Raw genomic sequence first — 25,125 nt, 5'->3', positions numbered from 1 at the left:
TGGTGGTTGGTAGAATTATATTTGTTATGATTTAAAACTGTGTAGCTGATAACCAGCTAATTGCTTTAAAAGGCCGGGTTTTTGAAACAAAGCAGCTCTCCTTTGCACCTGCCTGGGGACTCTACATCACTACAGACCCTCACCTCACAAATTACAAGTACGTATGCTAAGAATACTGAGAATACATAAAAGGTATATTAAAAGAAAAGGCAAAAAATCATCATGGCATCAATAGTGATAGGATGAGGTGGGAGTGGTTTCAAACTGAAAGAGAATAGGATTAGATTAGATATTAGGAAGACTTTCATTACTGTGAGGGTGGTGAGGCACCGGAACAGGTTGCCCAGAGAAGCTGTGGATGCCCCATTCCTGGAATTGTTCAAGGTCAGGTTGGATGGGGCCCTGAGCCAACTGGTCTAGTGGAAGGTGTCCCTGTCGATGTCGGGGAGTTGGAATGAGATCATCTTTAAGGTCCCTTCCAACCTAAACCATTCTATAATTCTATGAATTTTTGAGAGTGGTGTTTCTGGCCCATAAGACCACATGCCATGGGTATTCTTGAAGACATGAGCCAGCACACAGTAGTTGCTGTGGCCGGTGTGCACTGTCCTGGGTAACCTTAGGGCTGTGCCACAATGGAACATATAAGTAGCTCTGGGAAAGCACTGGTTTAAGCCACGCTGGTTGAATTTAATGTCTTCTTTTTCCTCTCCGTGCTTGCAGGTCAGAAGATTCTTCACCACAGAAGTGATGTCTTAGAAACTGTAGTCCTAATCAATCCCTCAGATGAAGCAGTTAGCACTGAGGTAAGTCAGAAATATTTCACTGGATGTGTCATAAAAGCTTTGTTAAGTGGACAGGTTGAGAGAAGCTCCTAACTGCAGACAAGAGGACAAGGTAGGAGCAAATATAATCAAAAACATCAAAAAAGCCCTTGATTTTTTCCTGTTTTCCTGGACTTCTGATAAAGCTTCAAAGGCATAGGACAGAAACATACCACTTAGCCAGCACTCATTTCCTCATAACACACCAAATTCTTTTCTAGATGAAGTGAAGACAGCTGTGGTGAAGCTACAGCTGGTTTTCTTCTGTTCCTCCATTGTTTGGTAGCTTTGGCTGCCTTTTTTGCATATGAAAAAGTGCCTGAAATGAAATCTAGTTCCTTGTGATAAATTTAGGTCCTCAAGAAGAATGACCATCTACGTGGTGGTGATGCTAGATTGATCTATGTGATCTGTCCTTCAAAAACTGTATGGCATGATCAATGGACTCTGAAGAGTGCACCAGAAGAGTTCTGTCAATTCCTCATGAACTTGCAGAGTAGAGCCAAATAACTGAGGATGTAGTTCAAAGAAAAAATTGACAAATTTAGCTAGTGATATTGAAGGTTGTAAAAATTAGTGATAATTACATTGCTAGCCAGTGCTGAGAAGCACTGACATAGTACAATTTCTTTTGTGGAATGAAATTACTCTGTGTGGTGATTTGAGAGTTGCCAGATGCCAGACACCCACAAAATCCATTCACTCACCCTCCTCTGCTACAGCTGGACAGAGGAGAGAAAATTTAACAAAGGCTTCATGAGTTGCGATAGGGATGGGGAGAAAACACTCCAAGGGCAAAACAGGCTCAACTGAGAGATTTAAAGTGAATTTATTACTAAAAAAGTCAGAGCAGGATAATGAGAAGTAAAATAAACCCTTAAAAACACCTTTACACCCCCCCCCCCCCTCCCCAGCTTGTCCCTCCTTCCCACTGACAGTGCAGGGACACACGGAGTGGGAGTTTTGGTAATTTATTACCGGTAGTTTCTCTTGCTGCTCAGGGAGACAAGTCGTTCCTCTGCTTCACCATGGGGTCCCTACCATGGGAGACAGTTCTCTGAAAACTTCTCTGATGTGGTTTCATCTAATGAGCAACAGTCCTCAGAAAGCTTCTGTAGCATGGGTCACTCTTCCACGGGGTGCAGTCCTTCAAGGACAGGCTATTCCAGCCTAAGTGCAGGGCCCCTCTCTCCATGGATCTCCCACAGGATTACAGTATCCTCCAGGCATCCAGCTGCTCCAGCATGGGCACCTCCTTCATGGACTGCAGGAGGACAGTCTGCTTCACCATGGTCTTCACCACAGGCTGCAGAGGAATCCCGGCTCCAGTGCCTGGAGCACCTCCTCCTCTTCCATTTTCACTGACCTTGGTGTCTACATAGTTGTTCTTCTCATGTGTTCTCACTCTGCTCTTCTCTGGCTGGAATTAAAACTGCCCAATTTTTTTGTTTTTCTTTCTTCTTAAATATGTTATCACAGAGGCGTTACCACTATCGCTAATTGGCCCATCCTTGGCCAGTGGCATGTCCACCCTCAGAGACATCAGGGATTGGCTCTGCCAGACTTGGTGGAAGCTTCTAGTATCTTCTCACAGAAGCCACCTCTGTGGCTGCCCCCCAATACCAAGAACCAGGCCATGCAAAACCAACACACTCTGCTTGCAGTACTTTGTCAAAAATTCTACTTATTTACCAACATGAAGTGATATCAAACACAAACAGGAAGAAACTTTCATGGTTTGACCCCAGCAGCAATTAAGTACCAGGTTGTTAGGATCCAATTATTAAAAGATGCCTCCACCCAAATTAAGGTACAAATGTGACCATATGCCAAAGTAAATAGTATGGATTTTATTTAACAATAAATGAGGGGGGGGGACAGGGGAAGGAAGAGAGAAAGAGACAGATTAAGTAGAGAGATAGCCACCACCATGTGGGTCCCTGCATCATCCTGCTGGCTTTTCTTCTTCTGGTCTTCTCAGTGGTGGGGGTCCACTGGTTTTCTTCTGGACGTACCACTTATACCGTCCAAGTCCCAGGAATCCACAGAGCATAGATGGTGTTCCCACAACCTGGGCTGGCATGAGTACAAGGACTTCCTTTCTCACAGTTTGCCATGGTAGGAATTTTTGTCTAAATAGGTTACCCACATCTGCCTCGCCAGGCCTGGCATCTTCCTTTTCTTGACATCTGCGCTTATCACAAATTTCTACACTACAATTTTGTTTAATGTCCTAATCCCAAACATTCTCCTCCATTTAGGCCTGAAATTAACACCTTCCTGTTTGCCAGATGTGCCTGTTTTGGTGGCTTACCTTTTGAGAATTTCCTTCTTTGACAGTGTTTTGAGACATTTCACTGCATTCTTTAAGTCTTGACACATGCAGCCACTCACTCACTCCACACTGGGGAGGAAAAAGAGAATCAAAAAAAAAAAAAAAGTAAGTCTATAAGGACAGTTTAATAATCAAAACATAATAAAATACAATAAAATAATAAAATAATAGTAACAATAATAAGAGTAATGAAAAGGATAGAGAGAGAATAATAAAACCCAAGAGAAAGAAGTTATGCACAATACAGTAGCTCATAATCTTCTGACCAATGCCCAGTTAGTCCCCTCCTGGCCAACTCCCCCCAGTTTATATACTGAGCATGACGTTCTGTGGTATGAAATATTCATTTGGCCAGTTCAGGTCAGCTGCCCCAAACTGCAGTCTTTATTCCTACACGTCTCAAGTGGATGGACTACAATATGGGGACTGAAGGAGCAAAGTCCCTCCCACTGTAAGAGAACATCAGGTCTGTGATAGCCTAAGGAACTTGAACACATATGAGTCTATGGGATCTGATGAGATGCATTCCAGAGTCCTGAGGGAATTGACTGATGTAGTGACCAGACCACTCTCCATGATATTTGAAAAGTCATGGCAGTCAGGTGAACAAGATAACAGAAAAATTGCACCCATCTTAAAAAGACTAGAAAGGAAGACCCCAGGGACTACAAACCTCGTCTTTGTGCCTGAGAAGATTATGGAACAGATCCTCCTAGAAGCTATGCTAAGACACATGGAGGACAGGGACGTGATTTGAGACAGCCAGCACAGCTTCACCAAGAGCAAGTCCTGCCTGACCAATCTTGTGGCCTTCTATAATGGAGTGACTACATCAGTGGACAACAGAAAGGGCTACAGACGCCATCCATCTGGACTTCTGTAAAGCTTTTGATACAATCCCTCACAACATCTTTCTCTCTGAATTGGAGATATGGATTTGATGGGTGGGCTGTTCAGTGGATGAGGAGTTGGTTGAATGGTCACATCCAGAGGGTAGTGGTCAACAGCTTAATGTCCCGATGGATACTGGTGACAAGTGGTGTTCCTCAGGGATCTGTATTGGGACCAGTGCTATTTAATATCTTCATCAATGACATAGACAGTGGGATTAAGTGTCCCCTCAGCAAGTTTGCAGATGACACCAAGCTGAGTCATGTGGTTGCCAAACCTGAAGGACAGGATGCCATTCAGAGGGACCTGGGTAGGATTGAGATGTGGGCCCATGGGAATCTTATGCGGTTTAATAAGGCCAAGTGCAAGGTGCTGTACCTGGGTAGGGGCAACCCCTGGTATCAATACAAGCTAAGGGATGAATGGATTGAGAGCAGCCCCGCCAAGAAGGATTTGGGGATGCTGGTAGATGAGAGGCTGGAAATGAACAGGCAATGTGCACTTGCAGCCCAGAAAGCCAACCATGTTCTGGGCTGTATGAAAAGAAGCATGACCAGAAGGTCAAAGGAGGTGATCCTGTCCCTCTGCTCCACTCTCGTGAGATCCCACCTGGAGTACTGCATCCAGTTCTGGAGCTCCCAACATAAAATAGATGTAGACCTGCTGGAGTGAGTCCAGAGAAGGGCCATCCAGAAATGCCAGTAGGATGGAATGCCACCCAAAGGGACCTTGACAGGCCTGAGAGGTGGGTACGTGCAAACCTTATGAAGTTCAATGACACCAAGAGCAAGGTCCTGGACCCGGGTCAGGGCAATCCCAAGCATAATATAGGCTGAGCTGATGTGGACTTGGGGTTGTTGATTGACAAGAAGCTTGATGTGACCTGAGAATGTGCACTTGCAGCTCAGAAAGCCACCTATATCCTGGGCTGCATGAAAAAAAGCATTACCAGCAGATTCAAGGAGGTGATTCTCCCCTTCTGCTCTGTTCTCGAGAGACCCTACCTAACCTAGAGTACTGCATTCAGCTCTGGAGTCCTCAGCACAGTAAGGGCATCCGCCTGTTGGAGAGAGTCCAGAGGAGGACCATGAAGATGAGAGGACTGGAGCACCTCACCAATGAAGATGGGCTGAGATAATTGGGACTGCTCAGCATGGAGAAGAGAAGGCTCCTTATAGTAGCCTTTTGGTATCTAAAGGGAACCTACAAGAAAACTGGAGAGTGACTTTTTACAAGAGTATGAAGTCATAGGACACCACATACAATATGTCATAAAAAGGCTTGGTGAGGCCACTAAAGGTCAACCCATCACATTTGCAAAAAGTTTACTGAACAGTACAGAAGTATACTGAATATATAGATTTTTCTTAGCATGCAAGTAAATCTCCCTCTGGAGGGAAATAGGGATTATTAATAGCTATAGTGAGGGTAAAATAAAATAACAAAGCTCTAGTTTAAAATATTTAACAGTTGTTTCAAAATGCAGAAGTTTATTTCTCCATTGCATGTTCCTTTGAGCCATCAGGCATTTACATAATTTATTACTGTTTTGAAAAACGTCTTGGGATGGTACACTTAAAAAAGTTATTGTGTCCATAGTTAGTGGTATCATGAGATGTAAATAGTACATGTGACTGTATCTGAGTGCTTGATTATAATTATGGTGAAACAGAAACATCCTTTAACTTTGTAGGGAATTTAACAGAATGACAGTAAATATGCAACTTCTTTGTGTGATTTAAGGCTGTTGCTTTTTAGTGACATTTTTGTAACAGAATGACAAGCAATGCTGTACATTAGGAAAAGAAATTTGGCCTTCCAAAAACAGTCTGACATATTAGCATGTGGGATACAGTCGCCCAAGGGTGTCCTGATACAGTGTTATTAAAATTCAACAAGAGTTATGGAAGGAATAGATACTTTTTCATTCAAGTTTTGTTTTCTTCTGCTCCTTACTCTATTTTCCCTTGTGTCTTTACTTTTATTTCCTTTCTCTTTTTTGCTTGCCATGGTTTTACCCCAACTGGTCACTAAGTACCATGCAGCCACTCATAAGTCTCCCCCCACCCTGGTGGTATGGGGAGGACAATCAGGAAAAGAAAAATAATAATGGGTTCAGATAAAAACAATTTAATAATTGAAACAAATAAAATATAATATAATAATAATAATGGCAGCAAAAAGGTGAGAGAGACTTCCAGCCTTCTTGGTCTCTTTTGCTCTTCAGGACTGCCTCCCAAGGAACTCTCTCAACCAGTCTCCTTAACAGGCCAAAGTCTGCCCTCCAGAAGTCCCAGGTGGCAGTTCTGCTGACACCCCTCCTTATTTCTCTAAGAATTGAAAACTCAATGATCACTATACCCAAGACAGCCTCCAACCATCACATCACCCACCAGTCCTTCTCTGTTCACAAACAGCAAGTCCAGGGAGGTGATTTCCCTAGTTGGCTCCCTCACCAGCTGTGTCAGCAAGTTTTCTTCCACACACTCCAAGAATCTCCTAGGCTGTTTTGTCTCTGCTGCATTGTATTTCCAGCGGATATCTGGTAAATTGAAGTCCCCCAGGAGAATGAAGGCTAGCATTTGGGAGACTTCTCCCAGTTGCTTATAGAATATTTCATCTACCTCTTCATCCCAGTTGGGTGGTCTATAACAGACCCCCACCAGGATATCTGCCTTGATTGCCTTTCTCCTGGTTCTTACCCATAAACACTCAACTCTATTTGTGCCATCATCAAGCTCCAGACAATAAAAAAAACTTCATAACTTGAAAATGTTTTGACAGTCTCATGGAGGCTTTGGTGCAAAATATGCTTTAAATTAAATGAGGTAAACCTTATGTTCTCAGAGGAATGTACAAACACATGATAACTCCCATTACTGATGTGTTTCTCTCCTCTTTAGGTGTACTTAATGATCACAGATGCTGCAAGACACAAGCTCCTTGTACTAACTGGACAGTGCTTTGAAAACACAGGAGAACTCATTCTTCAGTCAGGGACCTTCTCCTTCAATAATTTTATTGAGATCTTCACAGATCAAGAGGTGTGTTCAGAAAAGTGTTTTCCATATATTGTCATGTGATGGCACAGGTTTTTAAGAGAATAAAATTTGGCCTCTTGTTAGAATTAGCATTAACTAAATAATGCTGATACTTTTTACTCTTCATTATGGGCTTTCTTTAAAGACATTCAATTTACTTCAGTTTTGACATAAATTGCTTTATAAAGGAATTGCATTTTAATTGGGGGAATTAAATTGTAATTTCAAGAAAGAGAAAACCAAGGAACATTTTGACAATGGAAGGAGACAGTGTTGTGTTTAAAATATAGAGCTTGTTTATCTAAGGTGCACATACAAAGCAGTTGAATTTGACAGCAGGTCCTTGCCTGATGAAAGTTAGTAATAAATAACATGAAATAAGACAGACTATCTGTTGGAATGGCTCTAGTTTTTTTGCACCGCCTACCTGTTTGACTTCTTTACTGTAGTGCTTAACATTTTGATAGTGAAATCTAAATCTTGTGGGATTTACAGAAGAAAAAAATAATAATGAAATATACCAATATTTAATGCTGTTTCTTTCATGACTTGTTATTTTGCTGTTTTTCTTAATGTATTGTCTAAATGTCCCTGTAGGGCAGGAACCTGTAATAAACAAGCTGTCACACTTAATTTGGCTGCTGTGTAAAGTATATATTTAAATAATCTGTATGGCTTTGTCCCTAGGTATTTAGTTCCCAAAATTAAATAGGAGCATTTCAGTGGAGTGGATTTTGAAAGTTCAGCACTGGCAAACGTTTGCATGAGTTCGAATGTGACCTTGTTCTATCCATTTGGGAACAGACTTTTTAGCAGGGCCTGTTGAAATAGGACAAGAAGTAATGTTTTTAAACTAAAAGAGGGTTGATTTAGATTAGATATAAGAAATAAATTTTTTTACAATGAGGATGTTGAAACACTGAAACACGTTGCCCAGAGAGGTTGTAGACCTTCTACAATAAGGTCACCCACCTAGTGGATGATGGGAAGGTGATGGATGCAGTTTTCCTGGATTTTAGTAAGACTTTTGATGCTGTCCCTTACAGCATCCTTCTGGAAAAGTTGCCCAGCTATGGGATGAGTGGGCTTATGGTGAACTGGGTGAAGAACTGGCTGAAGGGCATGGCTCAAAGGATATTAGTGAATGGGGCTATATCTGACTCGTGACCAGTCTCTAATGGTGTTCCTTAGGGCTCAGTTCTAGGGCCAATTCTGTTCAATATATTTATCAATTATCTCAATGGAGGAGTTAAATGCACCATTAGCAAATTTGCTGATGATACCAAACTGGGAGGTGCTGTTGACTCTCTTGAGGAACAAGAGGCCTTGCAGAGGAATCTACATAGATCAGAACATTGGGCAATGAAATTTAACAAGTCCAATTGCTGGATTTTGCACCTGGGATGGAGTAATGCCAGACATGAGTATAGATTGTGAGATGAGTGGCTGGAGAGCAGCCCTGCAGAAAGGGATCTGGGCATGCTGGTTGAGACAAGTTTCACTTCGTTTTTTTTCTGCTTTGCTTTTTCACAGAAGAGCCATGTGTGACATAGGAGTGAGATTTATACTCAAATCAAATGGTTTCAATGCAACAAAGATAGAAAACATGTATTTTCTGCTTTATTTAGTTATCGGTATGATAATTTTTCTTTCAATTACAGCCATTATCTTTGTTGCATTTTATTATTGGTAAGTGCTGAAAATAAATTATGTAACACAAAGAAAGGAAGCAAGACACACAGAGGGCCACAGAGATCTGCTGTAATCAAGCATCTTTTTTTATATATCCATTTCTTCTGATTCAGTTTGTAGTCCAAGACTTTCAAATTATTCAGCTGCATTCTAATTGATATTATCTTTATGAAAGCTACTCCTATAGCTTGAACTAGTAATTGAGTGTCTGCAAAGAAGGTTGGGGTATTTTGCATGATACCATGTGGCTATATTTTGCATTGAATTTTATGGCTGAATTAATTCTATAGTTTATATAATTTAGTGGTCTATTTGTTAAGTGCAAATAAAACAGAAATGAGCTATATTTTACCTATTTTCCTGTTAAAAAAAAAGTCAAATGTGTCTGTGGAACTGGAAGAACATAAAAAGTATATCATACCTTTTCATGTTTGTGTACTAATATGGAAACACCAAATATTGGTTTTTAGTTCAGACTGGAATAGAGCAATAGCTCTTCATACTATGGCATAGAACGTTTTGTTTTCTATGCCTTTATTTCAGTAAATCATGTTAGTACTAGCATGTTGTGGTTTAGGAATGGTACTCCCCAATTTAGTGCCCCCACCAAGACTCTCCCAAACCAGATGCCACCCTCTCCCCCTCCACCCCCACTGAAAGCACAAAAGGCAAAGATCATGGGTTGAGAAAAGAACAATATACTGGAAACAGCAATAAGATAAGAAAACTAATAGTAACAGCAAGAATATTAATAATAAAAGCTGTAAGACAAAGAAACTATTTACATAGAAAACTTTGACAAATACTAACTGACTCTTCCTGACCACATTTTTCTCCTGACTGAGAAAAGGTCACCCTCCTCCTCTGAAGCCAGAGACAGTCCCTTTCCCCTATCCCTAGCAATGACATGAGGTGGTATTGAATAACACTGGGATCTGGCCTTTCCCTCTCCTGACTACTGTAAAAAATTAGCCCTGTCCTGGCCTAAGCTAGAAAACATATTTTCAAACACTGTCAAAATTAATGGAGTTATTCTAGAATTTCACTTTTGTGATCCATGAGTTGAAAATAAAAATAATGACAAGATTGTTTTTAACCATAACACTTTTTTTCTGGCTCTTTCTTTATCATTGAATTTATATTTTTTTATTTATAAAACTATATATATAAAGCATTATAAATATATATTGCATAATATTATATATGCATTTTGATATATATTTGTCATAGCTTAACCCCAGCTGGCAACTAAGCCCCACATAGCGGCTTGCTCATTTCCCTCACAGTAGGATTGGTGAGACAGAGGGGGAAAATGCGAGAACTCGTGGGTTGAGATGAAGACAATTTAATAGGCAAAGCAAAATAAAGAATTAGTTCACTGCTTCCCATGGGCAGGCAGGTGTTCAGCCATTTCCAAGAAAGCAGGGATCTATCATGAGTAATGGTGACTTGGAAAGACAAATGCCATCACTCCAAACATCCTCCCATTTCTCTTTCCTTCCCTAGCTTTATATGCTGAGCATGACATATGATATGGAATGTCCCTTTGGTCACTTGGAGTCAGCTGCCCCAGCTGTGTCTCCTCCCAACTTCTTGTGCACCCACAGACTACTCATTGATGGTGTGATATGAGAAGCAGAAAAGGCCTTGATTCTATATAAGCCCGGCTCAGCAACAGCTAAAACATCCCTGTGTTATCAACACTTTTTTTTAGCACAAATCCAAAACACAGCTCTATATTGGCTAATATGAAAAAAATTAACTCTATCCCAGCCAAAACCAGAAAAATAGAACATATATAAATATATTTGCCTCACAATCTCACAAATACAAAACTTGCAACTTTTTGCATTTTTGATGGAATAAATAATTTCTTAGTGTTCTGGAAAACTGCCCTGCAGTCTGGGAGTCAGGAGCCAATCTGCAGAAAGAACTGTGATGTTGTGAAATACATGCTGTGTAAGGAGGGGATGCAAAAGGCAGCTGCTCCAGGAGGATGCTAGTCTCCTCTGGGCTGCAGTTATTCTTTCTGCCTGTTAAGAGGATGTGCTGTTTCCCTTAGATATTTTTCTGGCTCTTCTGAATGGACAGGGGCAGCAGGGAGACTTGTGAGCCAATGGCAGAGATAGTGGCAGCTCTGGCAACATTAGCTTCATAGTCCTCATCCCCCTAAATTAAAACTTGTACTGTTCTCCTATAAAGGGTAGAGGAGGCAGGGGAGAACATTGGGGTACTTTCCCCCTTTAGATAGCGAGGAAGGGACATTTCCTCATAAGTTGATCCTTTGTATTTTAAAAAATACAGTAGAAAACTAATTGTGATAGCTGGTTCCTTTAACTTCTAGGATAGGTACTCAACAGTGCAGAAGAAAATGAAAAAGGTTTTATCTGTTCAGGAACTATTATGTTCTGATATTAATTGTAATTAAAAAAGGAATTTACATGCATCTTGTGGTTTTGTTTTACAACCTTAGATTGGTGAATTATTGAGCACCACACACCCTGCCAACAAAGCCAGCTTAACTCTTTTCTGCCCTGAGGAAGGAGAATGGAAAAATTCTAACCTTGACAGACACAATCTTCAAGACTTTATTAACATTAAGCTCAACTCAGCTTCCATATTGCCCAAAATGGAAGGACTCTCTGAATTCACTGAGTATCTGTCAGAATCAGTAGAAGTGCCATCACCCTTTGACATTTTGGAACCTCCAACTTCAGGAGGCTTCTTGAAACTCTCCAAACCCTGCTGTTATATTTTCCCAGGTGGAAGAGGTGACTCTGCCTTGTTTGCAGTGAACGGATTCAACATGCTTATCAATGGAGGATCTGAAAGAAAATCTTGCTTTTGGAAACTTATCCGGCACTTGGACAGGTTAGATTCCATTCTACTCACTCACATTGGAGATGATAACCTGCCAGGAATCAATAGCATGCTTCAGCGAAAGATAGCTGAATTAGAAGAGGAACAGTCCCAAGGGTCTACTACCAACAGTGATTGGATGAAAAATCTGATCTCACCTGATTTAGGTGTTGTATTCTTTAATGTACCTGACAACCTGAAGAACCTGGATCCTAACTTTAGAGTAAATAGGAGTGTAGAAGAAGCTTGGTTTACTCTCCAGTATTTAAATAAATTGTCTATGAAACCAGAACCTCTTTTCAGAAACAGAGGAAATACCACTGACCCTGTAATTTTATTTCAGAAAATGGGAGTTGGCAAACTTGAGATGTATGTGCTTAATCCTATCAAAAACAGCAAAGAGATGCAATATTTTATGCAGCAGTGGAGTGGTACTAGCAAAGATAAAGCTGAATTCCTGCTACCAAATGGCCAAGAACTAGACATTCCATTATCCTGTTTCACCTCTGTCTCATCCCTCATTGTGTGGCATCCAGCTAATCCCATAGAAAAAATAATTCGAGTTCTGTTTCCTGGAAACAGCACACAATATAATATTCTAGAAGGGCTAGAAAAGCTCAAACACTTAGACTTTCTTAAACAACCAGTGGTTACACAAAAAGACCTAACTGGAAACATTGCTAGTCCAGCTGTGAAACAAGCAAAGTTGAAACAGCGAACAGACAGCAAGGAGAGTCTGAAGTCTGCTGAGAAGACACCAAGCAAGCCTGTCAGAAAGGAATCTAAAGAAGAAACACTGGAGCCTGCAAAACCTAGTCCAGCACCGGAAAAGCTTCAGAAATTGGAAAGCAAAGAAAAAGTTTCAGTTGAAAAAGAGAAACCAGCAAAAGGGGAGACCAAACCCATAGTGGCAGAAAAAGATGTTAAAAGTAAAGAAGAGCAAAAATCTGAAACTCCTGAAAAACAAGCTACAGATATAAAAGCAAAAGTGGCAAAGAACAAGCCAGTGAAAAAGGAAGTCAAAGCAAAACCTGAAGAAAAGAAAAAAGAAAAACCAAAGGAAAAGGTTTCTAAAAAGGAGGAGAAAACATCCATCAAAAAAGAAGAAAAACACATAAAAGAAGAGATCAAGCAAGAAGTTAAAAAAGAGGTGAAAAAGGAAGAGAAGGAAACTAAGAAGGAAGTCAAGAAAGAAGCTCCACCAAAGGAAGTTAAAAAAGAAGGTAAAAAAGAAGAGAAGGAAATTAAGAAGGAAAAAAAAGGAATCAGAAAAGACCTCAAGAAGGTTCCTAAAGAAACAAAGACATCTGCTGCTTCAACTGAAGTAAAAAAGCCAGCAGCAAAGACTAAACCACAAAAGAAGGAGGAACCTACTAAAAAAGAAGCCATATCTGCTGAAAAGCCAAAGGAAAAAGTCAAAATTAAGACTGTCAAGAAAGAGATTAAAGTCAGTGGAGTTCAAACTGCCCTTGCAACAGTTGGAGCCACTACCACAACTGTAGCAGCTGCAGAAATTGCAGCTAGTGGAAAAGAACTTCAAGTTGAGAGATCCCTTATGTCTTCACCAGAGGATTTAACAAAGGATTTTGAGGAATTAAAAGCTGAAGAAGATGAAACAATAAAAGAAACGAAACTTCAAGTTGCACTTATAGAGGATGAACTAAGACTCACTGGCATAGAACAAAAAGAGACCTTTGAAGTCCAAAAAGAAAAATTAGATCATGAAGGACCTGCTGAGTCCTCTGATGAAGGCATAACTACCACAGAGGCAGAGGGTGAGTGTGAACAAACACCCGAGGAATTGGAACCAGTAGAAAAGCACAGGGTTGATGACCATGCAAAGTTTGAAGATGAGGGAACTGTCTTGGAAGAATCATATGAAGGAGGAAATTATGAGGAAAAGGCAGAGACAGAGGAAGCTGAAGAGCGAGGTGAAGATGAGGAGGTAAAGACACAACTGGTCACTACAAAGCCATATATGAAGAAAGCAAGAAAAATGCAAGAGAGTTCAGAAGAAATAATGGCTGATATTAAAGCTGAAAAATATGTTGAAAAGGCAGATGATGAGGCATCAGATGAACAGGCTGAGGAAGATGGGGAAGAAGCAGTGGAAAAGGCAGAAACTGAAGAGACTGAAGAAGACAAGGAAGACAAAGCAAAAGACATTAAAGATGAAGAGGAGACTAGAAAAATAGAAGCTGAAGAAGATTGTATGATGGCTGTAGTAGACAAAGCTGCAGAAGCTGGTGAAGTTGAAGATAAATATGGCTTACTTATACCAACAAAACACTCAGAGCCTCAGTCTCCAGCAGTTGAACTGGCTTCTTCTGTCCATGAAGAAACATTACCTGGTGGCTCAGAAAATGAAGCTGCTGTTTCTGATGAAGAAGACAGAGAAAATCCACCTGAGGAATTCACTGCTACTTCAGGTTATACACAGTCTACCATCAAAATAGCCAGTGAACCAACTCCAATGGATGAAATGTCTATGCCCCAGGATGTCATGAGTGATGAAACTATCAACGAGGAAAGTGAGTCACCTTCTCAAGAGTATAGGTACATTACCAAGTATGAGACTTCATTGTACTCTCAAGAATTTGCTAGACCTAAACTTTCTCCACTTCCAGATGCTTTTAATGGATTATCAGAGGGATCCAAAACAGAGGCCACAGAAGGTAAAGATTATAATGCCTCAGCTTCTACCATCTCACCACCTTCATTAGAGGAAGACAAATTCTGTAAATCTGCATTTCAAGATGTATATTGTGAAAAAGGAAATGAAATACAAGGCACTGACAAATTAGAAATCAAAGAACCCTATCCAGAAGATGGTGGAAAACACAGTCCAGCCAAGAGCCCAGCTATGAGTTTATCCCCTTTATCACCTGTTGCCAAAACACTACTGAGTGAACACAGTGTGAACTTTTCACTTGCTCCCAATGAGATCAAAGTCTTGGCTGAGCCTGTCCCCATGGCTACATTGTCTGATGTACATCAAGAAGTTGCCAAAGAGCACTGTGCAAGCCCTGAAGATAAAACATTAGGAGTAGCATCTCCCTCACAGTCTGCTGCTGGTAGCGCTGGCCACACGCCTTATTATCAATCTCCCACTGATGAAAAATCCAGTCAGCTTCCCTCTGAAACCAGTGAAAAGTCAACAGAAGTTCCTGTTATCTTTGAACTCAGTGAAGACAAAGATGAGTCTGCCAAACCCAGAATTAGCCCTATGGATAAGCCTGTGCCAGATTCAGAATCTCCTATTGAAAAGGTTCTCTCGTGTCTACGGAGTCCACCACTGATAGGTTCCGAGGCCACTTATGATGCATTTTTGAGTGTTTATGTAAAGTCTCCCACCAAAGATTATGGAAATCCTTCTGAGGGGAAACCTGAAAAAAAAAAATCACCTGTTCAGATGAACCCAGCTTCTGAAGCCAGCTCTGTGAGCCTTTTCCAAGAAAAACAAGGTGAAAAAAATATGGAGTTTATGGTAATTAAGGAAAGTTTCAGCCTAGAAAGGAAATTGGATGATACAATACCCAGCAGCTCTCAGTATTCACTGGTCTTGGATCAGCGGAAGTTAGCAGGTGATCTCTCACCAACTCAAATAGATATCGGTCAGTTTGGTTCCTTAAAGGAAGACACCAAAATGTCAATTTCAGAAGGCACTGTTTCTGACACATCTGCAACTCCAGTTGATGAAGTTGTAGCAGAAGATACCTATTCTCATATAGGAGGAGTAGCTTCTGTCTCTACAGCATCTGTTGCTACTAGTTCATTTCCAGAACCAACTACTGATGATGTATCTCCTTCTTTGCATGCTGAGGTTGGATCCCCCCACTCCACTGAAGTTGATGATTCCCTTTCAGTGTCAGTTGTACAAACACCAACACTGTTTCAGGAAACAGACATGTCTCCATCTAAAGAAGAATGCCCAAGACCCATGTCAATTTCTCCACCAGATTTCTCACCTAAAACTACAAAATCAAGAAGCCCAGTGCACAGTCACAGATCTCCTGAGCAGTCAACTATGTCAGTAGAATTTGGTCATGAGTCCTCTGAGCAGTCTTTAACAATGGACTTTAGTAGGCAATCTCCAGACTATCCTACTGTAGGCACTAGTATATGCCATATGTCTGAAAATGGACTGACAGAAGTAGATTATAGCCCTTCAGATATACAGGAGCCTATTTTTGCATGGAAGACTTCTCCTGTGGAGCAATCATCTTACTCTCAGGAGAAGGATATTTCAGAAATTATTTCAGTTTCTCAAATTGAAGCTTCATCCTCAACTTCATCAGCTCATACACATTCCCAGTTAACTTCACCACTGCCAGAAGAAACCTTTTCAGGTGTTGTTCCACCCAGACATATGTCACTACATTCTTCTTTCACTTCACAAAAGATGCAGAGCCTAGGAGAAAAGCTTTCACCAAAGTCTGACCTGTCTCCATTAACTCCAAGGGAATCTTCTCGGTACTCTCCTAGTTTTCCAGATTCACCTCCTGCAATCACAGAAGCTGTGTCAGCTACTCACACATCTTCATTATCTTTGCAAGTGTCCTCTGTCAAAGCATTTAGTTACCAAGAACCCCTAACGAAACACAGTCCAGAACCTTTAATCAGCCCAGAAAAAAAAGATTTAGAGAAAAGCAGCAGGTCACCAGAAGAACCTAGTTATTCTTACAAGGTCTCAGAGAAAACTGTTGGGTTACCAGAGGATATTAGCTACTCCTATGAGGCACTTTCAACATCTAGATCACCTCAGTTCACAGATTATTCCTATGAGATGACAGAGAAAATCGTGTGGTCACCAGGAGTCACAGATTATTCCTATGAGATAATTGGGAAAGCTACCAGATCACCTGATGCTATGGATTACTCCTATGAGACAACAGGGAAAGCCTCCAACTCACCTGAAGCCACAGATTTCTCATTTGAGACAACTGGGAAAACCACCAGGTCATCCAAAGCTACTAGCTATTCCTATGAAGCAAGTGCACATTTTACTCCAGAAAAATCTTTAGCAGAATCCTGTCAAGATGTTGACTTATGCCTTGTGTCCTCCTGTGAATATAAACATCCTAAAACTGAACTTTCACCGTCGTTTATCAACCCAAATCCCCTTGAGTGGTTTGCAAGTGAGGAACAGTCTCAATATAAAAAGAAACCATTAACTCAATCTATGAGAGCTCAGCCACCTTCTGGGGGAAAGCAGCAAGGGTGGCAGTGTGATGAAACCCCTCTCACATCCATGAGTGAGTCTGCCCCATATCAGACTGACTCAGATGTTCCCCCTGAGACTGAGGAATGCCCTTCCATCACTGCAGATGCTAACATTGATTCTGAAGATGAGTCAGAAACCATTCTGACAGACAAGACAATTACATACAAACAAATTGACCCACCACCTGCCCCAATGCAGGATCACAGTCCTTCCCCTAGGCACCCTGACATCTCCATGGTTGATCCAGAGATTTTGCCCACTGATCAGAATTTGGGTAAACCTTTGAATAAGGACCTCAAAGAAAAGACAAAGACAAAAAAGCAGGGTACTAAGACCAAGTTGTCTTCTGCTTTTAAAAGAAGTGGTGGTAAATCAAAACAAGTGGCTTTGCCAAAACCAGCTGTAAAGGAATCTTTGGACAAAAATTCCAGAGTAGTTTTTCAAAAAAAGGAGTCTGTGGAGAAAGCATTCAAAAATATCTCTAACCCAGAAGTAAAGTCTCAAGTGGAAGAGAAAGATAAGGACACCAAGAATGCAGTAACTACAACAACATACAAGTCAGCAATGACTGCAACCACAGGTAAAGACAGGAGTTCCCTAATGTTAAGATTTTCTTTGTTGTTGCAGTGAAGTTAGGTTGCCTTTACATCAGCTGATAATGTGGTTGGTAGCAAACCCCCAAGGAAAGTTCATGTTTTAAATATAAATTTGGCATATTATAGCTACATTTAAATGAATGAAATTCACTAAAATAAATTTTGCAGTCTGATAAATCTGATGTGTCAGTTTGCTAAGATGAAAAGAATTAGAGAGGGTACATCAAATATAAAAAACTTAATACTGTCTAAATTGTTAACCAACTATTAGAATTAAAAGTACCACTTCTGTAGGTGAAATGAAATCAGTAGTGAACTAAATTACTTTATTTGTAGTAAGAATCAGATAGGCATAATATTCTTAACATAAAGTAATGCAATTCAATATTGTGAGAGGCATAGGTACAATCAGACATTGGATGCTTTTATTACTTTGCTTGAATAATTTTAAAAATAGTAATTTAAAAAAATTATAATAGCAGTAAGAGCATTTTTAATGAGCTGAGCATGTACATCACATAATCCAGTTGTGATCAGTTGACCTTGACTGGACACCAGGTGCCCACCAAGCTGCTCTGCCACTCCTCTTCCCAGCTGGACAGGGGAGAGAAAAACAGATGGAAAACTACTCGTATGTTTAGATAAGGCAGTTTACTAAAGTGAAAGCGAAAGCTTACACACACACAAGCAAAGAGAAAAAAAGAGTTTATTTTCTACTTCCCATCAGCAAATGATGTTCAGTCACTTTCCAGGAAGCAGGGCTTCAGCTCATGCAGCAGTTGCTCTGGAAGGCAAATATTGTAGAATAACCAATGGCCCCCTGTTCCTCCTCTCTCCCTTAGCTTTTTTATCTGAGCTGTTGTCAGATGGTATGGAATATCCCTTTGGTCAGTTTGAGTCAGCTATCCTAGTTGTGTCCCCTCCCAGGATCTTGCCCACTTCCAGCTCCTTGATGGGGGGGATGGAATGTTAGCGCTGACCTTGTGCCAGTGCTGCTCAGCAGTAGCCAAAACACTGGTATGTTGTCAACATCTTTCTAGCTGCAAATGCAAAGCACAACACTGTGTGGGCTGCTATGGAAAAATTAATTACAGCTCAGCCAGAACCAATACACAGTTAAAGTTTTACGCCATCAATGATGACTAAATATCCAGAAAACTAATGCAATTTTGAATTACTGTTGTGTATTCCAAGTAGTAATAAAATATGAATTAGATTACCAAAGGAGACATGCTAGTTTTTTGTTTCTGGCACATCTTAGAGTGTTTTGGGGATACTTGGATTTTTCTGATTTCAGGACTGATGTTTTATTTAAAACTTTTTACAAGGAGCAAGTATAGGATTCAGTACAAGCAAACCAGCATTCAGGTCTCTGTAGCTTCATCATTTTAAGTGGTCCACTATTCCTTTCTTACACAATTATTTGCATGTCGCTCCTAGTAGATGCTTTTCAAAGCAGCAGTGCAGTTCCTCATGCTGTACATTTCTCCAGCACTTCAGTTTTATATTAGATTCTTCTTCCTTGAGACATGCTTCTAAGGTATATTCTAGCACTGAATACAAGGGTCTATTTGATAATGACATTTAAGTGTAATGTCTAATAAATTATGCAATGTTAGCATATACAATTCAGAAAGATGTATCACAGAATTTTTATGATAAAAGATGATAATAGTTTTTTTTAATATACCCAATAGTTAAAACCTCTCTAATTCAGAAAATTTTATCATGTTATCATGCTTATTTGACATATTACCCTGTGATGAATGTCCTTCTAGACAATTGTATTGGATTTTCGTGTATTTTCAACAATTAATCCTAAATAGAGTACATTGTTCAGATAATTTAGTTTACCAAATGCGATGGGTTGATGCTGGCTAAATGTCAGTGCACCTAAAAAAATTATTTATTCATTTTCTTCTGCTATAGTTAAGCAGAGGAGGGGAAAAGAAAATTCATGGGGTGAGATAAGGATTAGGAGAAAAACACTTTAAGGGCAAAACAAGCTTAAAACTTTAAAAGGTATAAAGAAAATTTTATTAAGAGAATTAAAAGAGAATAATGAAAATTAAAAATAAACTCTTAGAACATCTTTTTCCTCCCCCTAGCCCTTCTTTCTTTCTCACCCACAGTGCAGGGAGACAAAACATGGAGTTTTCAGTTAGTTTGTCACTTCTAAAAATTTTTCGTCGGTTTACTTAGGGAGAGGAGTGTCTTTTGTTATGCCATGGGGTCTTTCCTACAGGAAACAATTCTCTGTGAACTTTTCCAACGTGGTTTTAATTTTCAAGGCTAAGAGTCCGCCCAGAACCTGCTTGCAATGTGAAGTCCCTCCCACAGCTTGCAGTCTTCCCATAACTGCTTTTCGTGGGCTGTTTAGCTTATGAGGTGCAGTTTTTAAGGATGAGTTGTTCTAGTATAAAAACAAGGGTCTTCTTCTATTTCTGAGAGCAAGGGTTTTCTTTCTCTCTGTTCAAGCCTCTCACCTGATCACAGCTTTTCAGTATCCACATGCTCCAGCACCAGTGCCTTTTTCTCATGGGCTGCAGGTGAATGATGCATCCTCCCCATGCACTTCATGAATTACAGATAAACAGTTTGTTGTATTGTAATCCTCACCACAGCTTACAGAAGAATCTCAGCTCCAATGCTCAGAGCACTTCCTCCTCCCCCCCTCTTTTGCACTGACCTTAGTGTCGCCATATTGTTCTCTTCATGTGTCTTCACTTTTTCCTTTTCTCAGTCTCGGGAGAGTATGAGTGTTAGTAGGTTCATTTGTTCTCAAGTTCTATCAATTGAAGCCATTTTTGTAGAGTTCTGCAGTGCTGAAAGGCTAACCTTGTCCAGGCTCTGCAATTGGGGAATTGCTAGCCGTGCTTCTCTCTCTATTGGTCATGTGGTCTCTGCTGGCACTGTGCAAGCCGTGCCAGCTGCTGGCTCCACTCGGCACCTTTTCTTCATGAGGGACGCAAAAAAAAGAAAAACTGCTGCAACCGCTTTTGTCTTTCTGTCCTCAGCATGACTGGTTAAAATCAGCTAAGTAAATAAAGTCCACTGTGAGCCATGCTGAGGCAACCACAGCTGTGCGGCACCGCCCCAGCTGCATGGTTGCTCGCAGCACCGGGATGGCCCCCAGCAACATGGCCCAACAACCACACTGGGATGATGTCCAGCGGCCCCCTCTAGGAAGGGGCCTCAGCCTGCCCCCCCACCCCTCTTTTGAGAGCAGGGAGCAAGACAGCTTCCAGCAAGTTTTCATTCTTAAATATGTTATCATGCAGGCATTATCAGCTTTTTTCTAATTGGCTTAGCACTGTGCTAATTCTCAGAGCTAGCCAGCGATTGGTTTTGCCAGGCACAGAGGAAGCTGATAGCAGCTTGTCATGGTTTGATGCTGGCGCAATGCCAGTGCCCCCATGAAAATACACTCTCCCTGGTTTCTGCTGTGAGATGTGACTAGGAATAAGCAAAGCAGGCCTCCACTTAGAAATAAAGAAAACTTTATTAACTACACTACAACTATAAGTAAAAAGAAACACACACACAGGGAAAATGAAAACCTTACAAATACATTTCCTCCTCCCCCCACCAAATTCCCAATACAATACATCTCCCAAATCACCGACTCTCGGTCCATCACCATCCTGTAGATAATCAATTCTCAATTCATCAAGAGGAGAGGAGTCTTTCTTGTGCCATAGTGACCTCTTCCTTTCATGTCCAGTGCTCTCACCACTGAACACGGACCAGAGCTGCTCCTAGGGTCATCTTTTAAGGATGCTTTGTCCCATTCTAAAAAGAGTGCAGTCTCAACTTTGGGACACCTGCTGTCCCCCCCAAATTTTCCACCCCCTGGGGCCGAGGGGTACCAACACTGAACCCTCCTGGTTCTGAGGCATTGCCACCCCTAGATGCAGTCTCTGTATCACAAGGAAACATGGTTCTGTCCATGGCTATACAAAAAGAGTCCAGCAAAAGCCACTCCATCATCTCTTCCCACTAAAATTCTTCTCTATTCTTCCAACATCTCTCACTGGCTCAGACCTTCAGCACACTTGCCCATTTCCTTCTTCATCTTCCACTCTATCTCCTAGGAAAGGTTAATGTTCTGTAAAGTTTTCATTGTCCAAAAAGGGGTTAAAAGCTCCCACAAACAGCCAGACACCTTCTTGCTGCACCCCCCCCTTCTTCTCCTTCTCAGCCGTGCTACTAGCACGTTTATCAAGTTTCAAGGTAACACAGTCACAAGCACAGGCTGCCTTCTCTCTCTGTCTCCCAGGGAGGAAGGGGGGGGGGGCTGCCCGATGGCTCCCGATCTCTCTCTCTTCCACCCTTCCACCCTCGGGGCCACAGGCCTACCTCTCCCAGGCCGCATGGCTTTTCCCCTCCCCCACCCAGCAGCAGACAGCTGGGCAGGGGAGGTCTGACCTGCTTCCCTCGCCAGAAACCCCAAGAGGACTTCCCTCGCGAGTGCTCTGCTTTTTAACCCCTGTGTTCTCAGAGGCGTATCCAAATCCCAGTGGCCAAATCAGGTGCCAATATTAAAATCTGTGCACCCATTGATTTGACCACAGCATCCCAGAAAACCTACTTCCTCTCAAACCACCACACAGCTCCTCACAAAAAAATCACTTCTATGGCTGACTTTTTTCCCTCTTCACCACAAATCAATTAATGCAAAACCAGCACACCAAACTTTATCCTCTGTAACATCATGAAGAGATCAATAAAACATAAATGGTGATCATCTAGATGAAATTACTGGTTGAATCCTGATTGTCATTTCACACCATGATCCGGTGTGCAGCAAAAGCAGCTATTTTTGACTTCTTAGAACAGATACTATGCTATGTATAGCAGAAAAACATGCTTCCCTCTACTTTTTGTGATAAGTGGCTATTTTGTATATGCAAATAAGGAACCACCAGGCAAACAAACATTTGTTCTCAGCTTCCTGCAGTAATTGCTTTAAGAAGTTTCTCTTTTCTTCCACATTCCACTTGGCCCCTCTTTCTCCTCACATGTAGTATCTCCCTGATGCACCTGTAAGACAGTTTGAACATATCAACAGCTACTATGTCTTGGTATATGCTGGTACCCCAAATCTCAGGACCACTTCTGCATTGCTCCCTGTGTGACCCTAGCTTTTATAATCATGCATACCTGAAACTTTCAATAAGTTGTACTTCTTAAATCAGAAAATAAAACTGCCATTTATTGAATGGTAATTCAGTAATCACAGCCCTGCATAGTAATTGTTGGATAATAGGATATTACTGGGAAAGGTTTGGTCAAATGTTGATTATATGGTAGTGAGGTTTTATTGTATTATATAGTTAGGTTTTTTTATTCAATTTTTTTTCCTCCCAGTCCAATTGCAATTGGCATACAACAAAGTTGGAGCGTGTTAGATGTAGGAGGATAATGGCAGAAGTGTTTCAGGGGACATAGAAGTACAATTGTAGCTATGTAATGTTTAACTAAGACAAGCAATTTTAAGAATATAATCTCAGCAGTTATAGTGGTAATTAACAAATGCATGTTTTAACAAGCCTGTGATATGTTCTTTTGTTGTTTGATTTCCAAAGGAGCTGGGAATAGTAAGTCATCAAAATCTACAGCAGTGCCTCCAGGACCTCCAATGTATTTGGATCTGGTGTACATTCCCAACCATAGCAATAGAAAGAATGTTGATGTTGAGTTTTTCAAGAGGGTGCGGTCCTCCTACTATGTGGTGAGCGGGAATGATTCTGCAGCTGAGGAGCCAAGCAGGGCTGTTCTGGACTCCCTGCTGGAGGGCAAGGCCCAGTGGGACAGTAATATGCAGGTAGGCTCTTCACTAGTATTTCTACTTGGAAATGTAATTTTCTCTGGAAAGCAACTCCAGGAAGCCAGAGTGCCTCTGGAGTGGGCAGCAGCTGCTGGAGACAGGAGTTCCCAGCTTGGACGCCTTGTTTCACAAGTGATGTGAGAGGACACCCAAGTGAGGAACAGAGGTGCACCATGCTCAAATGCTTCTCCATTTCTGACCCTTCTGACGTGTCTCTGGAGAATAAAACAGTTGGGAACTGGTTTAAAGGGCCATTTGTCTTTTTGATCTTGTTGCTATACCATATATGATCCAAGTTTGAAACCTTGAAGGTTTTAAGTAGGAAAGAAAAGTGAATGTTTCATGGTTTATGCCATCAACATGTACACATGTAAACTTCATGTGCCTTTCCAACATGAAAAATAAGTAAACAAAATATTTGGCCATAATCTGAAGAGCTATCAGTGCAGACTGCAGACTATAGACTGCTGCTTCTCTGGAAAGTTGCACTTCAGTACCTGTTACCGGGTTTGCATGAGTCTTTCAGGGGTGCAGAGAGAGATGAGAATCTTGACTCCATGATCAGAAGGCTGGATTTATTATTTTATGATATGAGTTACATTAAGACTATACTAAAAGGAATAGAGAGAAAAGTTCAGAAGCTGCTAAGCTAAGAATAGAATAGGAATGAATCAACAACGGAGCTCTCTCTGATTCTGTCCCAGAGAGAGCTTGTCTTTGATTGGCCCTTAATTGTAAACATGGAACATGGGCCAATCACAGGTGCACCTGTTGCATTCCACAGCAGCAGACAACCATTGTTTACAGTCTCTTTCTGGGGCCTCAGCCTTCCAGAAGAGGGAAAAATCCTAAAGAAAGGATTTTTCACAAAAGATGTCTGTGACAAGTACCTTAGAGAACCAAGGTTTTGTTTTGATAAACTGCTTCTTCTCAGTCATTTTATGTTATCTACATATTTATTTATTTTCCAAAAGGGAATCATAATTGTTGGCTAGAACTTCTTAAAAAGACATTTTTCTTATCAGTTGCTTCTGTTGTCCATTCCTCAGGAATTCTCTTTTGTGTTGCAGGTGACCTTAATCCCAACCCATGACTCGGAAGTGATGAGAGAATGGTACCAAGACACCCATGAGAAACAGCAGGACCTCAACATTATGGTTTTGGAAAGCAGCAGCACTGTTGTTATGCAAGATGAATCTTTTCCCGCATGCAAGATTGAACTGTAAGAACCAAACCATGCACTGCAAGAATAATTTTTGTCCAGAAATTCTTCAGTTTGAAAAACCTTTTCTAAAAATTTAACCCATCTATTTCAGCTGCTGAACTGTATACCTGCAAAATGCTATATCCTATCACAGTGATGCAAGTCACAAAGATTTTTTAGTCTTTGCTGATTGCTAAGGGAAATAACAGCATTCCCATAATAGGGTCAAACTTACTGTGAAAATACAGATCCAGTTTCATCTTCACTGAATGTTTGAAAACCATGTACTAGCAACTCCAAGTGACTTATGCCAGGTACAGGCATTTGCCCTCTAAAGAATTAAAAAGAGAGAAAAAGAGAGAAACGGGTAGGAGGAGAAAGTAATAAATAATTAATCTCCAGTAATCTCATGGCAACAGCTGTATCGCTTAATGTAGTTTATGCACTCACATGAAAAGGAGGTTTGAAATGTGTATAAATCTGAGCTATTGCAAAGGAGGTCCTTACTTTACAGAATTAAGTTAGCTGCAAAATAAGCAGAATGTGGCTAGGAAGTGACGTATAACCTAAATGCTCATTAGCAGCTTTCCACTTTAATTTGAACCCTGCATACTGACATTCCATAACAA

The 25,125-nt window shown here is 40.9% G+C and overlaps 1 protein-coding gene across 1 annotated transcript in view; it reads left to right on the top strand.

The window, feature by feature from the left end:
- LOC128943617 (microtubule-associated protein 1B-like) overlaps window positions 1-24,527 on the top strand; it is a 160,727-nt gene extending 136,200 nt beyond the window's left edge. Inside the window, exons 3-7 of the mRNA XM_054286512.1 lie at window positions 724-806; window positions 6,954-7,094; window positions 11,257-17,446; window positions 23,051-23,289; window positions 24,363-24,527. Coding sequence (XP_054142487.1) covers window positions 724-806; window positions 6,954-7,094; window positions 11,257-17,446; window positions 23,051-23,289; window positions 24,363-24,518 — 6,809 coding nt within the window. The 3' untranslated portion in view covers window positions 24,519-24,527. The remainder of the gene's footprint in view (window positions 1-723; window positions 807-6,953; window positions 7,095-11,256; window positions 17,447-23,050; window positions 23,290-24,362) is intronic.
- The last annotated feature ends 598 nt before the right edge of the window (window positions 24,528-25,125 follow it).

The sequence above is a fragment of the Melozone crissalis genome, unplaced genomic scaffold (genome assembly GCF_028551555.1).
Source record: "Melozone crissalis strain CALT ecotype California unplaced genomic scaffold, PUWL_Pcris_2 ptg000049l_1, whole genome shotgun sequence".
NCBI classification, from domain to species: domain Eukaryota; kingdom Metazoa; phylum Chordata; class Aves; order Passeriformes; family Passerellidae; genus Melozone; species Melozone crissalis.
The sequence above is the reverse complement of the archived record's forward strand: the minus strand, read 5'-3'. Positions and strand labels throughout refer to the sequence as shown.